General features: G+C 38.2%; 1 protein-coding gene across 1 annotated transcript in view; it reads right to left on the bottom strand.

The window, feature by feature from the left end:
* Window positions 1-17,158, bottom strand: part of MSH4 (mutS homolog 4) — a 114,326-nt gene that overhangs the window by 76,711 nt on the left and 20,457 nt on the right. Inside the window, exons 5-7 of the mRNA XM_050805262.1 lie at window positions 16,253-16,368; window positions 14,869-15,042; window positions 10,304-10,476 (exon numbers count right to left, since the gene is read on the bottom strand). Coding sequence (XP_050661219.1) covers window positions 10,304-10,476; window positions 14,869-15,042; window positions 16,253-16,368 — 463 coding nt within the window. The remainder of the gene's footprint in view (window positions 1-10,303; window positions 10,477-14,868; window positions 15,043-16,252; window positions 16,369-17,158) is intronic.

The raw sequence follows: 17,158 nt of genomic DNA, 5'->3' as shown, positions 1-17,158 counted from the left end.
GAACTTCCAACACTATGTTGAATAGGAGTGGTGAGAGACGGCAACCCTGTCTTGTGCCAGTTTTCAAAGGGAATTTTTCCAGTTTTTGCCCATTCAGTATGATATTGGCTGTGGGTTTGTCATAAATAGCTCTTACTATTTTGAGATACATCCCATCAATACCTAGTTTATTGAGAGTTTTTAGTATGAAGGGCTGTTGAATTTTGTCGAAGGCCTTTTTCTGCATCTATTGAGATAATCATGTGGTTTTTGTCTTTGTTTATGTTTATATGATGGATGACATTCATTGATTTGCATATGTTGGACCAGCCTTGCAACCCAGGGATGAAGCCAACTTGAGTGTGGTGGATAAGCTATTTGATGTGTTGCTGGATTCAGTTTGCCAGTATTTTATTGAGGATTTTTGCATCGATGTTCATCAGGAATATTGGTCTAAAATTCTCTTTTTTTATTGTGTCTCTGCCAGGCTTTGGTATCAGGATGATGCTGGCCTCATAAAATGAATTAGGGAGGGTTCTGTCTTTTTCTATTGATTGCAATAGTTTCAGGAGGAATGGTCCCAGTGCCTCTTTGTACCTCTGGTAGAATTCAGCTGTGAATCTGTCTGGTCCTGGACTTTTTTTGGTTGGTAGGCTCTTAGTTATTGCCTCAATTTCAGAGCCTGTTATTGGTCTATTCAGGGATTCACCTTCTTTCTGGTTTAGTCTTGGGAGGGTGTATGTGTCCAGGAGTTTATCCATTTCTTCTAGATTTTCTAGTTTATTTGCATAGAGGTGTTTATAGTATTCTCTGATGGTAGTTTGTATTTCTGTGGGATCAGTGGTGATATCCCTTTTATCAGTTTTTATTGCATCTTTTTTATTCTTCTCTCTTTTCGTCTTTATTTGTCTTGCTAGCAGTCTATCAATTTTGTTGATCTTTCCAAAAAACCAGGTCCTGGATTCATTGATTTTTTTGAAAGGTTTTCTGTGTCTCTCCTTTCATTCTGCTCTGATCTTAGTTATTTATTGCCTCCTGCTAGCTTTCGAAGGTGTTTGCTCTTGCTTCTCTAGTTCTTTTAATTGAGATGTTAGCATGTCAATTTTAGATCTTTCCTGCCTTCGCTTCTGGGCATTTAGTGCTATATATTTCCCTCTACACACTGCTTTAAATGTGTCCCAGAGATTCTGGTATGTTATGTCTTTGTTCTCATTGATTTCAAAGAACATCTTTATTTCTGCCTTCATTTCATTATGTACCCAATAGTCATTCAGGAGCAGGTTGTTCAGTTTCCATGTAGTTGAGTAGTTTTGAGTGTGTTTCTTAATCCTCAGTTCTAGTTTCATTGCACTGTGGTCTGAGTGTTAGTTTGTTATAATTTCTGTTGTTTTACATTTGCTGAGGATTGCTTTATTTCTAACTATGTGGTCAATTTTGGAATAGTGTGATGTGGTGCTGAGAAGAATGTATTTTCTATTGATCTGGCGAGGTGAGTTCTGTAGATATCTATTAGGTCCACTTGGTTCAGAGCTGAGTTCAAGTCCTGGATATCCTTGTTAACTTTCTGTCTCGTGGATCTGTCTAAGGTTGACAGTGGGGTGTTAAAGTCTCCCATTATTATTGTGACTCTAAGTCTCTTTGTAGGTCTCTAAGGACTTGCTTTATGAATCTGGGTGCTCCTGTATTGGGTGCATATATATTTAGGATAGTTAGCTCTTCTTGTTGAATTGATCCCTTTACCATTATGTAATGGCCTTCTTTGTCTCTTTTGATCTTTGTTGGTTTAAAGTCTGTTTTATCAGAGACTAGGATTGCAACCCCTGCTTTTCTTGTTTGTTTGTTTTCCATTTACTTGGTAGATCTTCCTCCATCTGTTTATTTTGAGCCTATGTGTGTCTTTGAGCCTATGTGGGTCTCCTGAATACAGCACACTGAAGGGTCTTGACTCTTTATCCAATTTGCCAGTCTGTGTTTTAGTTGGAGCATTTGGCCCATTTACATTTAAGGTTAATATTGTTATGTGTTAATTTGATCCTGTCATTATGATGTCAGCTGGTTATTTTGCTCGTTAGTTGGTTCAGTTTCTTCCTAGCATCGATGGTCCTTAAAATTTGGCAAGTTTTTGCAGTGGCTGGTACTGGTTGTTCCTTTCCATGTTTAGTGCTTCTTTCAGAAGCTCTTATAAGGCAGGCCTCATGGTGACAAATTCTCTTAGCATTTGCTTTTCTGTAAAGGATTTTATTTCTCCTTCCCTTATGAAGCTTGGTTTGACTGGATATGAAATTCTGGGTTGAAAATTATTTTCTTTAAGAATGTTGAATATTGGCTCCCACTCTCTTCTGGCTTGTAAAGTTTCTGCTGAGAGATCTGCTGTTAGTCTGATGGGCTTCCCTTTGTGGGTAACCCGACCTTTCTCTCTGGCTGCGCTTAACATTTTCCCTCATTTCAACTTTGGTGAATCTGACAATTATGTCTTGGAGTTGCTCTTCTCGAGGAGTATCTTTGTGGAATTCTCTGTATTTCCTGAATTTGAATGTTGGCCTGCCTTGCTAGGTTGGGGAAGTTCTCCTGGATAATATCTTGAAGAGTGTTTTCCAACTTGGTTCCATTCTCACTGTCAGTTTCAGGGACACCAATCAGACGTAGATTTGGTCTTTTCACATAGTCCCATATTTCTTGGAGGCTTTGTTCATTTCTTTTTACTTTTTTCTCTACACTTCTCTTCTCACTTCATTTCATTCATTTGATCTTCAATCACTGATACCCTTTCTTCCACTTGATTGAATCGGCTACTGAAGCTTGTGCATGCGTCACGTAGTTCTCGTGCCATGGTTTTCAGCTCCATCTGGTCATTTAAGGACTTCTCTACACTGTTTATTCTAGTTAGCCATTGGTCTCATCTTTTTTCAAGGTTTTTAGCTTCTTCATGATGGGTTTGAACATCCTTCCTTAGCTCGGAGAAGTCTGTTATTACCAATCTTCTGCAGCCTTCTTCTCTCAACTCGTCAAAGTCATTCTCTGTCCAGCTTTGTTCTGTTGTTGGTGAAGAGCTGTATTACTTTGGAGGAGAAGAGGCGCTCTGATTTTCAGAATGTTCAGCTTTTCTGCTCTGGTTTCTCCCCATCTTTGTGGTTTTATCTACCTTTGGTCTTTGATGATGATGACATAGAGTTGGGGTTTTGGTGTGGATGTCCTTTCTGTTTGTTAGTTTTCCTTCTATCAGTCAGGACTCTCAGTTGCAGGTGTGTTGGAGTTTGCTAAAGGTCCTGTTTGCCTAGGTATCACCAGCAGAGGATGCAGAACAGCAAATATTGCAGAACCGCAGATGCTACTGTCTGATCCTTCTTCTGGAAGCTTCATCTCCGAGGGGCACCTGGCTGTATGAGGTGTCAGTCGGCCCCTACTGGGAGATGTCTCCCAATTAGGCTACTCAGGGGTCAGGGACCCACTTGAGGAGCCAGTCTGTCCATTCTCAGATCGCAAACTCCATGCTGGGAGAACCACTACTGTCTTCAAAGCTGTCAGACAGTGACGTTTAAGTCTGCAGAAGTTTCTGCTGCTTTTTGTTCAGCTATGGCCTGCCCCCAGAGGTGGAGTCTTCAGAGGCAGGTAGGCTTCCTTGAGCTGTGGTGGGCTCCACCCAGTTGGAGCTTCTGGGCCGCTTTGTTTACCTACTCAAGCCTCAGCCATGGCAGATGCCCCTCCCCCAGGCTCACTGCTGCCTTGCAGTTCAATCTCAGACTGCTGTGCTAGCAGCGAGCAAGGCTCTGTGGGTGTGGGACCCTCCAAGCCAGGCACAGGATATAATATCCTGGTGTGCCATTTGCTAAGACAAGTGGAAAAGTGCAGTATTAGGAGTGTCCCGATTTTCCAGGTACTGTCTGTCATGGCTTCCCTTGGCTAGGAAAAGGAATTCCTGACCCCTTGCACTTCCCGGTTGAGGTGATGCCTCACCCTGCTCCATGGGCTGCACCCACTGTCTGACAAGCCCCAGTGAGATGAACCCAGCACCTCAGTTGGAAATGCAGAAATCACCCATCTTCTGTGTCACTCATGCTGGGAGCTGCAGACTGGAGCTGTTCTTATTTGGCCATCTTGGAACCTCCCCTCTTTTCCTTTTTTTAAAAAAATTTATTTTGGATTTATGGGGTACATGTGCAGGTTTGTTGCATAGATACATTGTGTGATGCTGAGTTTGGGCTTTGACTGAATCCAGCACTCAGATAGTAAATATAGTACCCAATATTTTTGAACCCTTGCCCCACTCCTCTCCCCTTTTGAAGTCCCCAATATCTATTGTTCCCAACTTTATATCCCCATGTGTACCCAATGTTTAGCTCCCACATATAAGTGAGAACATGCAATATTTGGTTTTCTGTTTCTGCATTCATTCACTTAGAATAATGGCCTCCAGCTACATCCATGCTGCCAAAAAGAACATGTTTTCATTCTTTTTATGACAGCATAGTATTCCAAGGTGTATATGTACCAAACTTTCCTCACCCAGTCCACTGTTGATAGGCACCTGGGTTCATTCCATGTCTTTGATACCACGAATAATGTTGCAATAAATATACGAGTGCAGGTGTCTTTTTGGGAGAACAATTTATTTACCTTTGGGTATATATCCAGTAATGGGATTGCTGGGTTGAATGGTAATTCTATTTTTAGTTCTCTGAGAAATCTCCAAACTGCTTTCCACAGAGGCCGAACTAATTTACAATCCTAACAACAATGTATAAGCATTTCCTTCTCTCTGCAGACTTGCCAATATCTGTTATTTTTTGACTTTTTAATAGTAGCTATTCCAACTGGTGTGAGATGGTATCTCACTGTGGTTTTGATTTGTACTTTTCTGAAGATTAGTGACATTGAGCATTTTTTCATATGTTTATTGGTCGGTTGTATGTCTTCTTTTTGAGAAGCTTCTGTTGATGTATTTTGCCCAGGGCAATTTTCTTATTCAAATAAGGGAACTAAGGTGTCCATTAAATTTAACAATATGGACAGTGGATGTTAAAGTCTTCCACTATTATTGTGTGGGAGTCTAAGTCTCTTTGTAGGTCTCCAAGGACTTGCTTTATGGATCTGGGTGCTCCTGTATTGGGTGCAAGTATATTTAGGATAGTTAGCTCTTCTTGTTGTATTGATCCCTTGACCATTATGTAATGGCCTTCTTTGTCTCTTTTGATCTTTGTCGGTTTAAAGTCCATTTTATCAGAGACTAGGATTGCAACCCCTGTATTTTTTTTTTTTTTTTTGCTTTCCATTTTCTTGGCAAATATTCCTCCATCCCTTTATTTTGAGCCTATGTGTGTCTTTGCACGTGAGATGGGTCTCCTGAATACAGCACACCAATGGGTCTTGACTCATCCAATTTGCCAGTCTGTGTCTTTTAATTGGGGCATTTAACCCATTTACATTTAAGGTTAGTATTGTTATGTGTGAATTTGATCCTATCATCATGATGCTAGCTGGTTATTTTGCACATTAGTTGCAGTTTCTTCATAGTGCTGTTGGTCTTTATATTACGGTGTGTTTTTACAGTGGCTGGTACTGGTTTTTCCTTTCCATATTTAATGCTTCCTTCAGGAGTTCTTGTAAGGCAGGCCTGGTGGTGACAAAATCCCTCAGCATTTGCTTGTCTGTAGAGGATTTTATTTCTCCTTTACTTATGAAGTTAAGTTAGGCTGGATGAAATTGTGGGTTGAAAATTCTTTTCTTTAAGAATACTGAATATTGGCCCCCACTCTCTTCTTGCTTGTAGGGTTTCTGCAGAGAGATCTGTTGTTAGCCTCATGGGCTTCCGTTTGTAAATAACCTGACCTTTCTCGCTGGCTGTCCTTAACATTTTTTTCTTTCATTTCAACCTTGGTGAATCTGATGACAATGAGACAGAAAACTAACAAGGTTATTCAGGACTTGAACTCAGCTCTGGACCAAGTGGACCTAATAGACATCTACAGAACTCTCCACCCCAAATAAACAGGATATACATTCTTCTCAGCACCACATAGCACTTATTCTAAAATCTAACCACATAATTGGAAGCAAAACACTCTTCAGCAAATGGAACAGAATAGAAATCAGTCTCTCAGACCACAGTGTAATCACATTAGAACTCAGGATTAAGAAACTCACTCAAAACTGCACAACTACCTGGAAACTGAACAACCTGCTCCTGAATGACTACTGGGTAAATAACAAAATTAAGGCAGAAATAAAGAAGTACTTTGAAACCAATGAAAACAAAGAGACAATGTACCAGAATCTCTGGGACACAGCTAAACCAGGGTTAAGAGGGAAATTTATAGCACTAAATGCCCACATCAGAGAGGGGGAAAGATCTAAAATCGACACCCTGACATCACTATTAAAAGAACAAGAGAAGCAAGAGCAAACAAATTCAAAAGCTAGCAGAAGGCAAGAAATAACGAAGATCAGAGTAGAACTGAAGGATACAGAGACATGAAAAACCCTTCAAAAACTCCATGAACCTGGGAGCTGGTTTTTTGAAAAGATTAACAAAGTAGACCACTATTCAGACTAACAAAAAAGAAAAGGGAGAAGAATCAAATAGACACAATAAAAAATGATAAAGGGGATATCACCACTGATCCCACAGAAATACAAACTAACATCAGAGAATACTAAAAACACCTCTACACAAATAAACTAGAAAAATATAGAAGAAATGGGTAAATTCCTGGACATATACACCCTCCCAAGACTAAACCAGGAAGAAATTGAATCTGTGAATAGATCAATAACAAGTTCTGAAATTGAGGGAGTAATTAATAGTCCACCAACCAAAAAAAGCCCAGGACCAGATGGATGTACAGCCAAATTCTACAAGAGGTACAAAGAGGAGCTGGTAGCATTCCTTTTGAAACTATTCCAAACAATAGAATAAGAGGGACTCCTCCCTAACTCATTTTATGAGGCCAGTATTATCCTCATTCCAAAACCTGGCAGAGACACAACAAAAAAGAAAATTTCAGGCCAATATCCCTGATGAACATTGATGTGAAAATCCTCAGTAAAATACTGGCAAACTGAATCCAGCAGCATATCAAAAAGCTTATCCATCACAATCAAGTTGGCTTTATCCCTGGGATGGAAGGCTAGTTCAACATATGCAAATCAATAAACGTAATCTGTCACATAAACAGAACCAATGACAAAAACCACATGATTATCTCAATAGATGCAGAAAAGGCCTTCGATAAAATTCAACACCCCTTCATGTTAAAAAACTGTCAATAAACTAGGTATTGATGGGACTTATCTCAAAATAATAAGAGCTATTTATGACAAACCCACAGCCCATATCACACCGAATGGGCAAAAGCTTGGAAGCATTCCCTTTGAAAACCGGCACAAGACAAGGATGTCCTTTCTCACCACTCCTATTCAACATAGTATTGGAAGTTCTAGCCAGGGAAATCAGGCAAAAGAAAGAAAGAAAGGGTATTCAAATAGGAAGAGAGGAAGTCAAATTGTCTCTGTCTGCAGATGACATGATTATATATTTAGAAAACCCCATAGTCTCAGCGAAAAAACTCCTTAAGCTGATAAGCAACTTCAGCAAAGTCGCAGGACACAAAATGAATGTGCAAAAATCACAAGTATTCCTATACACCAATAATAGACAAGCAGAGAGCCAAATCATGAGTGAACTCCCATTCACAACTGCTATGAAGAAAATAAAATACCTAGAAACACAACTTACAAGGGAACTGAAGGACCTCTTCAATGAAAACTACAAAAAGAATTCAAGGAAATAAGAGAGGACACAAACAAATGGAAAGACATTCCATGCTCATGGATAGGAAGAATCAATATTGTGAAAATGGCCATACTGCCCAAAGTAATTTATAGATTCAACATTATTCCCATCAAGCTACCAGTGACTTTCTTCACAGAACTAGAAAAAACTACTTTAAATTTCATATGGAACCAAAAAAGAGATCATATAGCCAAAACAATCCAAAGCAAAGAAAACAAAGTTGAAGGTATTATGCTACCTGACTTCAAACTACTACAAGTCTACAGTAACCAAAACAGCATGGTACTGGTACCAAAGCAGATATAGAGATCAATGGAACAGAACAGAGGCCTCAGAAATAACACCACATATCTAGAACCATCTGATGTTCGACAAACCTGACAAAAACAAGCAATGGGGAAAAGATTCCCTGTTTAATAAATGGTGCTGGGAAAACTGGCTAGACATATGCAGAAAGCTGAAACTGGATCCCTTCCTTACACCTTATACAAAAATTAACTCAAGATGGATTAAAGACTTAAATGAAAGACCTAAAACCATAAAAACCCTAGAAGAAAACCTAGGCAATAACATTCAGGACATAGGCATAGGCAAAAACTTCATGATTAAAACACCAAAAGCAATGGCAAGAGAAGCCAAAATTGAGAATTAGGATCTAATTAAACTAAAGTGCTTCTGCTCAGCAAAAGAAACTATCATCAGAGTGAACAGGCAACCTACAGAATGGGAGAAAATTTTTGCAATCTCCCCATCTGACAAAGCTCTAAAACCCAGAATCCACAAGGAACTTAAACAAATTTACAAGAAAAAAACAACCCCATCAAAACGTGGCCAAAGGATATGAACAGACACTTCTCAAAAGAGGATATTTGTGTGGCCAACAAACATGAAAAAAAGCTCATCATCACTGATCATTAGAGAAATGCAAATCAAAACCACAATGAGATACCAGCTCACGCCAATTAGAATGTCCATCATTAAAAAGTAAGAAAACAACAGTTTCTGGAGAGGATGTGGAGAAATAGGAACACTTTTACACTGTTGGTGGGAGTGTAAATTAATTTAACCATTGTGGAAGACAGTGTGGTGATTCCTCAAGGATCTAGAACCAGAAATATTATTTGATCCAGCAATCCCATCACTGGGTATATACCTCAAAATTTATAAATCATTCTACTATAAAGACACACGCACACATATGTTTACTGCAGCACTATTTACAATAGCAAAGGCTGGGAACCAACCCAAATGCCCATCAATGATAGATTGGATGAAGAAAATGTGGCACATATACACCATGGAACACTATGCAGCCATAAAAAAGAATGAGTTCATGACCTTTGCAGGGACATGGATGAAGCTGGAAACCATCATCCCCAGCAAACTAATGCAGGAATAGAAAACTAAACACTGCATGTTTTCACTCATAAGTGGGAGTTGAACGATGAGAACACATGGACACAGGGAGGGGAACATCACACACTGGGGCCTGTCAGTGAGTGGAGGGAAAGGGGAGGGAGAGCATTAGGACAAATCCCTAATGCATGCAAGGGTTAAAACCTAGATGATGGGTTGATAGGTGCAGCAAACTACCATGGCACATGTATAACTATGTAACAAACCTGCACGTTCAGAACATTTCAGCACATGTATTCCAGAACTTAAAGTGAAGAAAAAAAAAATTAGCAATATGCCTGTTGGTGACTGTGTTAGGTTGAGTTCTCCAGAAACAGACCCTGAGGCAAGGGCAGTTTTCTTATCCCATGTTATAGCTTGAATTGTGACCCCCAAATGACATTGTGAAGTCCTAACTCCGGGTATCTGTAAGTGTGACCTTATTTGGAAATTGCGTCTTTGCAAATGTAATCAAGTTAATGTGAGGTTATTAAGGTAGGTCTTAATATAACATGACTAGTGTCTTTATAAGAAGACAATGTGAAGACACACAGGGAGAAAACCACATGACAATAGAAGCAGAGATTGCAATGACAAGCCTGTGAGCCAAGGCCCATCGTGGACTGACAGTGACCATCAAAAGCTAGAAAGGGGCAAAGGATTCTCCCCTATAGGTTTCAGAAGGAGCATGGCTTTTCTGACATTTTATTTTCAGCTTCTAGCTTCCAGAACTATAAGACAAAAACTTTCTGTTGTTTTAAACCATGGAGTATGTACTAGTTTTTAGAGCAGCCTAGGAAACTACTACATCCCATCTGTTGATAATTACCTAGTCTGGACAAATCTTCCCATCTTTGAGGATTACCATGGAGAAAAAGAGTATAAGGTATCTATGAACAACAACAACAACAACAAAACAGAAAAAAATGGAAAAGAAAAGCATACAGGAAATCAAAATATATTACATAACGTACCTCTGAAATTATTTACTACAGGATTCAGTGGAAAATCTCAGGAAAATAGCTTTCATAAAAGAATACAAGAATTTACACCACTACTTGTCTTCCAGAAAAGTGGAAAAATAAGTCAATTGCATTTTTTAATAATTTGTATTTATAACATTAAATAATATTGATTTACCTGATTGAAGTCCAAAAAATAGTTCCTCATCTTGAAGTAGTTCTTGAACACAATCTAATCTCATGTTAATGGTTTCAACATCAACTAGAGGTTCTAATATATTAGAACGAAGTCGTCTACTCCCTCCAGGAGTCTTAGTATAATTTAGAACACCAAAGAGAGTGTGATTGTTCCTTTCAAAACACAAGAAATGTCATTAAGAATACAAAGAAGAATGCAAGAAAATTTCATTTCACTTTGTAATTAAACAATCCTATAATCGACAGCAATGATTCTTAAACTTTGCTGTGCATACAATTACATGAGTTTCTAATTCAGTAGGTCTAAGAAAAAGCATGAGGATCTACATTTTGGGCCAGGCATGGTGGCTCACACCCATAATCTCAACACTCTGGCAGGCCAAGACAGGAGGAATGCTTGAACCCAGGAGTTTAAGACCAGCATGGACAATATAGTGAGAACCTGTGTCTACAAAAAACTAAAAATTAACTGGACATGGTGGCACAGGCCTTTAGTCCCAGTTACTCAGGAGGCTGAGATGGGAGGATTGTTTGAGCCCAGGAGGTCGATGCTGCAATGAACCATACTTGCACCACTGTACTCCAGTGTGGTAACAGAGTGAGATCTTGTCTCAAAAAAATGTTTTTAGATATATTTTGAACAAGCTCCCAAATATGCTATTGGTCAATGAACTACACTTTAACAAGGATGAATAGAATCTCCTTGTACTTTATACTTCTTTTATAGATCAGTTACAATATTCAGACTAATATAAAGTTTTCTAGTCTATTTATTCCATCCATAATAGCAAGATATCAATAATATATCCTTAACGGTGGAGGGATTTTATATTGTTAAAATAAGTATTTACTATAATCATGTAGTTCTAATGACAAGTACAAGAGAATTTCATAATTTCTAAGTGATTTATAAAGAAATGAGCTATTCTAGAGAATGCTGGCCAGGCATGGTGGCTCATGCTTGTAATCCCAGCACTTTGGGAGGCAGAGGCAGGTGGATCACTTGAGGTTAGGAGTTCAAGACCAGCCTGGTCAACATGGTGAAATCCCATCTCTACTAAAAAAAAAAAAAAAAAAAAAAAAATACAAAAATTAGCCACGTATAGTGGCAGGCACCTGTAATCCCAGTTTCTCAGGAGGCTGAGCCATAAGAATTACTTGAACCTGGGAGGCAGAGGTTACAGTGAGCCGAGATTGTGCCACTGCATTCCAGCCTGGCCTGCAAAGTGAGACTCTGTCTAAAACAAATAAAAACAAAGAAACAAAAAAAAATGCATTTAGTTGAACTATTTATTCGACAACTTCATATAATACATATAAAAAACCTGATTCATTTTAATACTCAACAAATATTTTTTAAGCCCTTATGGTATTCAAAACTCTATGCTAAACACTGGGCATACAAGATGGACATGATACCTATCTTCATGGACCTTACAGCTGAATGGCGATTGCCAATAACCTTTTTCTTTTTTTTGAGACAGAGTTTTGCCCTGTTGTCCAGGCTGGAGTACAGTAGTACTATCTAGGCTCACTGCTACCTCTGCCTCCAGGGTTCAAATGATTCTCTTGCCTCAGCCTCCTGACTAGCTGGGATTACAGGTGTGCCACTATGACGGCTAAATTTTGTATTTTTGGTAAAGACAGGGTTTCACCATGGCGACCAGGCTGACCTCGAACTCCTGACCTCAAGTGATCCACCCACGTTGGCCTCCCCAGGGAGCAGGGATTATAGGCATGAGCCACGGCACCCAGCCATTGCCAATAACTTTTGTCAGTTTACTGACCATGACTGAAGACAAGACAAAGAGGAAGGGGAAATAAACAATAAAAACAATAAACACATAATCATATCAAGAAAATAATTTCAGGTACAGAAACTGTTAAAAAAACAAAAACAACAACAGGCCGGGTGTGGTGGCTCACGCCTGTAATCCCAGAACTTTGGGAGGCCGAGGCAGGTGGATCACGAGGTCAGGAGATCGAGACCATCCTGGCTAACACGGTTAAACCCCGTCTCTACTAAAAATACAAAAAATAATTAGCTGGACCTGGGTGGCAGGCGCCTGTAGTTTCAGCTACTTGTGAGGCTGAGGCAGGAGAGTGGCGTGAACCTGGGAGGTGGAACTTGCAGTGAGCCGAGATTGCACCATTGCACTCCAGCCTGGGATACACAGTGAGACTCCGTCTCAAAAAATTTTAAAAAATTTAAAAAAACAGGAATATACAGAGAAGGACCAGGATGGTTGCTTTAGTTAGGTTGATTAAGAAAGACTTCCCTATGAATTTGACAGTAGAGTTGAGAACTGAATGATTAAAAAAGAAGGCAGCAAAGACGATGATGATGGGATGGGAATCATGACAACAATAATGAGGATAGCTAACATAAAATGATACTTAGTATGTACCCAGAATTGTTCTAAGCATTTTAAATGTATTAACTTGTTTATTCTAATAACCATGTTATGAGAGAGACACTATTATTGGCCACATCATTTTACAACAGAAGGAACGTAAGTACAAGGAAATTAGGTAACTTGTCTAAGATTTCCAAGTAAGTAGCATGGCAGTAATTTAAGCCCAGGAAGTCTGGCTCCAGAACAAAAAAGAAGATCAAGGTTAGTGGAGCTTTGCAAGTGGGGGTAAGAATAGAGGGAGATGAATGAAGAAGTTGATAGAAGCCAGGACACAGAAGTCCTTGTAGGCCAAAGAGTCTGGATTCTATTGTAAATGTAAGGAGAGCCACTGGAAAGTTTTCAGCAGAAGAGTTACAAGATCTGATTTCTGGATTAAAAGGATATCACAGTCTGACTACTATTAATATGTTGAGAATAAACTATAGGAAGGTAAGAAGAGGGCAGAAAGAAAAGTTAGGAGGCTATTATAGTAGTTTATGCTAAAGATGGTAGAGGTTTGGGTTAGGGTGGTAGCCTTGGAAATGGTGAGAAGTGATCCAGCACTGGTATATACTCTGAAGGCTAGATCAAGAGGATTTTCTGATGGATCAAATCTGAGGTGTGAAAGGAGAGGAAACAAGAATGACTTTTAAGATTTAGTCATCATTCTACCAGATTTTAGTCATACCAATTTAAACACATTTGTAGGAAACTACTCATACCAACTGGCTGGGGCGGGGGGTCTCCCATCACATGTACAATTTTTTTTTTTTTTTTTGAGAACTTATTTCTGTGGGAACAAAGGAAGTAAGGGGCACATATGAACCTCCCATTTGTTATAGAAATCAATGGATGTAAGACTGCACTGAACAGGCTGTAAGCCTATGGAAGCATTGCAGCTATTCAGATAGTTCAGTAGGTAGAATATCCATCTTTTAACCTGAGGATTCTTTCATTTAAGTCTGTGAAAAGACTTCTCAATTGTTCCTTTCAACTATAATACTAACTCCTGGAGATCAGACATTCTATTATTTAAGTATCTGTATCCCTAATACATAGCAGGAAGTCAAACAATGTTTGACAATGATAATGACAAATAATGATAAAGTATGAAACATGACAAGGTAAAACTGAATATAAAACACTTTGTAATAACTACCAGGCTTGGTCATTGATTTTCTATGCTATGATAACATAGGATATCATAGAAAGTCAAAGACAGAGTAATTTTAACCTATAATCTAATGGATGTGAAGTTGTATCTAACTGTGGTTTTGATTTGTAGATCCTTAATGACTAGTAAAGTTGAGCATATTTTCATATGCTCTATTAAGTTCCTTTCATAAAGGAACAACTTCATATAATACATATAAAAAACCTGATTCATTTTAATACTCAACAAATATTTGAGTACTTACTGGCCATTTATTTATCTTCTTTGTAAAAGTGTCTATTAAGTTCCTTTACCCAGTTCTGAATGGGGTTGCTTTTTGTTATTTAGTACAAACATCTTTTTAAAACTTGATTTTGGTGAAACACCTGACCAGTTCAGCAATAACAGTACAATGATTTAAAATATGCTTATTCAATATTTCTCCACCATTAGCTGGGCATGACAGTTTGTGCCCATAATTTCAGCTACTTGGGAGCTGAGGCAGGAGAATCATTTGAGCCCAGGAGTTTGAGACCAGCCTGGACAAAATAGCAAGACCCTACCTCTTAAATACAATTCTCCATCAAATAATTTAAAGAAGTTTAGGCTGAGAGCAGCAGCTCATGGCTGTAATCCCAGCACTTTGGGAGGCCGAGGCAGGTGGATAATTTGAGATCCAGAATTCGAGACCAGCCCAGCCAATATGGTGAAACCCTATCTCTACTAAAAATACAAAAATTAGCTAGGCATGGTGGCACATGCCTGTAGTCCCAGCAACTTGGGAGGCTGAGACAGAAGAATTTCTTGAACCTGGGAGGCAGAGGTTGCAGTGAACCAACATCGCACCACTGCACTCTAGCCTGGGCAACAAGAGTGAAACTCCATCTCAAAATTTAAAAAAAAAAAAAAAAAAAAAAAAAAGAACTTTAAAGTAACTATTTATAGAAAAAAAATATATACCTATATATTTTATAAGAAAAAAATGGATGATCTTACCTACAGTCTTGATTATTAATTAACAATTCAAGGTTTTGGGCTGATGATGAATCTATCATGGCTGTCTGTTCACTACCCTGGAAATAAATCTTCAGCGATTTTGGTGCATATACTGAATTTTGAATAAATTCAACATATTTTAACAAAGCTGCAACAGCTGCAAGGCAGTAATACCTAAAAGATGACCAATAATACATCACTATAAGTCATTAATATTAAAAAATTATCTATTTCCCCTTAATTTAAGAAAAATTATAAATATTTGCATAGCATTGCTTAAACTCAAAAGGAAAAGGTACACCAGGTATTTCATATTTTTGAAAACTAGGTAAATAACCTCTAAATCATAAAAATTAATGAAAATAAATAATTTGCTCAAGTCTGACACTTAAGGGACTTTAAATTCTGATAAATCCTGTTTTAGGAGATAACATTCAATCAAAGGTAATTTGCATCAATTTTTGATGTACCATTCTAAGTATTCAGATAATGTTGGGAATGTCTGATACTTTATTTATTTATTTTGAGACAGGGTCTGGTTCTGTCATCCAGGCTGGGGTGCAGTGGCATGATCTCGGCTCACCGCAACCTCCACCTCCCAGGCTCAAGCAATCCTCCTGCCTCAGCCTCCCAAGTAGCTGGGATGACAGCCATGTACCACCACACCCAGGTAATTTTTGTATTTTTGGTAGAGATGGGGTTTTGCCATGTTGCTGAGGTTGGTCTCAAACTCCTTGACCTCCCGAAGTGCTGGGATTTCAGGCATGAGTCACTGTGCCCAGCCTGGAAAAATCTGGTACTTTAACGGTAGAATCAAGTCTCAATGTATAGAGAAGTATGTTATGATCTCAGTGAGAATGATTGTTATTAACTAAGTAAACAGGTAATCTAATCTGGCTCAAAGAAAGTATCTATTTCGTATGTTCTAGGAAATATGTGTTCCAAAAATATCATTCTCTGTCTCATGCTGAATCTTTTAGGAGTAAAGATAGAAAGAAACAGGAACACATCTTCACCTGTGTTTCGCTTCTATGCCCTCACATTTCCAGTTTACTATAGCTACTTGAGTTTTTCACTCCAAAGTGAGCAGCAACAATTAGGCCAATAGATTATGATTAATTTGGAAAAATTCTATATAAATTAAGTTAGCAATATATGCCTTGTGTATAAATTTTAGTTAACTATTTCACTATTTCAATAATTACTATTATGAACCAGGGAATTTTCCAGGTGGTAGGAATGCAGCAGAGAACAAAACAGACAAAAGTCCCTGCCCTTGTGGAACTCACACTGGAGATTTATTTGCTTTCCTTAAGTTATAACTTACTTGATATGATATTGGTAGCTGTGGGCTAGTAAAAAAATAAATAAATACATAACTTACTTGGACTGAACCTCCATTAGAACAGTGCTGAATTCTGCTATGCATAACTGTTCAATGTACTCTAATCCTTTTGTTTCATTGAAGTATTTCCTTTGGATAGTAGTGAAATTAACATTCTGAAAAGAAGTTTTAACTTCAAAATAAAGTTTGAAGTACCATGCGCTTGCCCAAAACTGCTTTCTTAAACACATGCTCGTAACTAGGTAAGTGACTTAAATATTGTATAAAAATTTCAACATTTACATAAGAACTTTTCTTATTTATATAAAAATGATTATCCTCGCTAAGTGAATTATAGTACAGTTTGTATCTCTTATTAGACCTTACTCTTATGAGATTTAAGGGAATATGTTAGATACAATAATAAAAATAAACGTGACAGTCTATACCTTTTAGTAATTTTTTGTATAGAAAATAACTTTTCACAGTTTTATATTCATCTTTCCATAGTCTATCATAATTGAGAAAGGGTAGATTCTTATAATGTCCTAGGTGAAAAGATGAAAACACCAATTCTACCTATTTATGATATACTATTTACATAAAGTGAATTGAATTTATTTAGAACAAAGAGAAAATTATAATCTTTTTGAGACAGGGTCTCACTCTGTTGCCTAGGCTGGAGTACAGCAGCATGATCATAGCTAACTACAAATTTGAACTCCAGGATACAAGCAATCTGCTTGCTTCATCCTCCTGAGTAGCTGGGACTACAGGCACACACCATTACATCTGGCTAATTTTTTTTTTTTTTTTTTTTTTTTTTTAGCAGAGACAAGTTCTCCCTATGTTGCCCAGGCTAGTCTCAAACTCCTGGGCTCAAGTGATTCTCTCACATTGGCCTCCCAAAGTGCTGGAATTACCAGTGTGGAACTTTTAAAAAGCGTCAAGTTGTTAAGTAAAAGG

The sequence above is a fragment of the Macaca thibetana genome, chromosome 1, assembly GCF_024542745.1.
Source record: "Macaca thibetana thibetana isolate TM-01 chromosome 1, ASM2454274v1, whole genome shotgun sequence".
Classification (NCBI taxonomy): Eukaryota; Metazoa; Chordata; class Mammalia; order Primates; family Cercopithecidae; genus Macaca; species Macaca thibetana.
The sequence above is the reverse complement of the archived record's forward strand: the minus strand, read 5'-3'. Positions and strand labels throughout refer to the sequence as shown.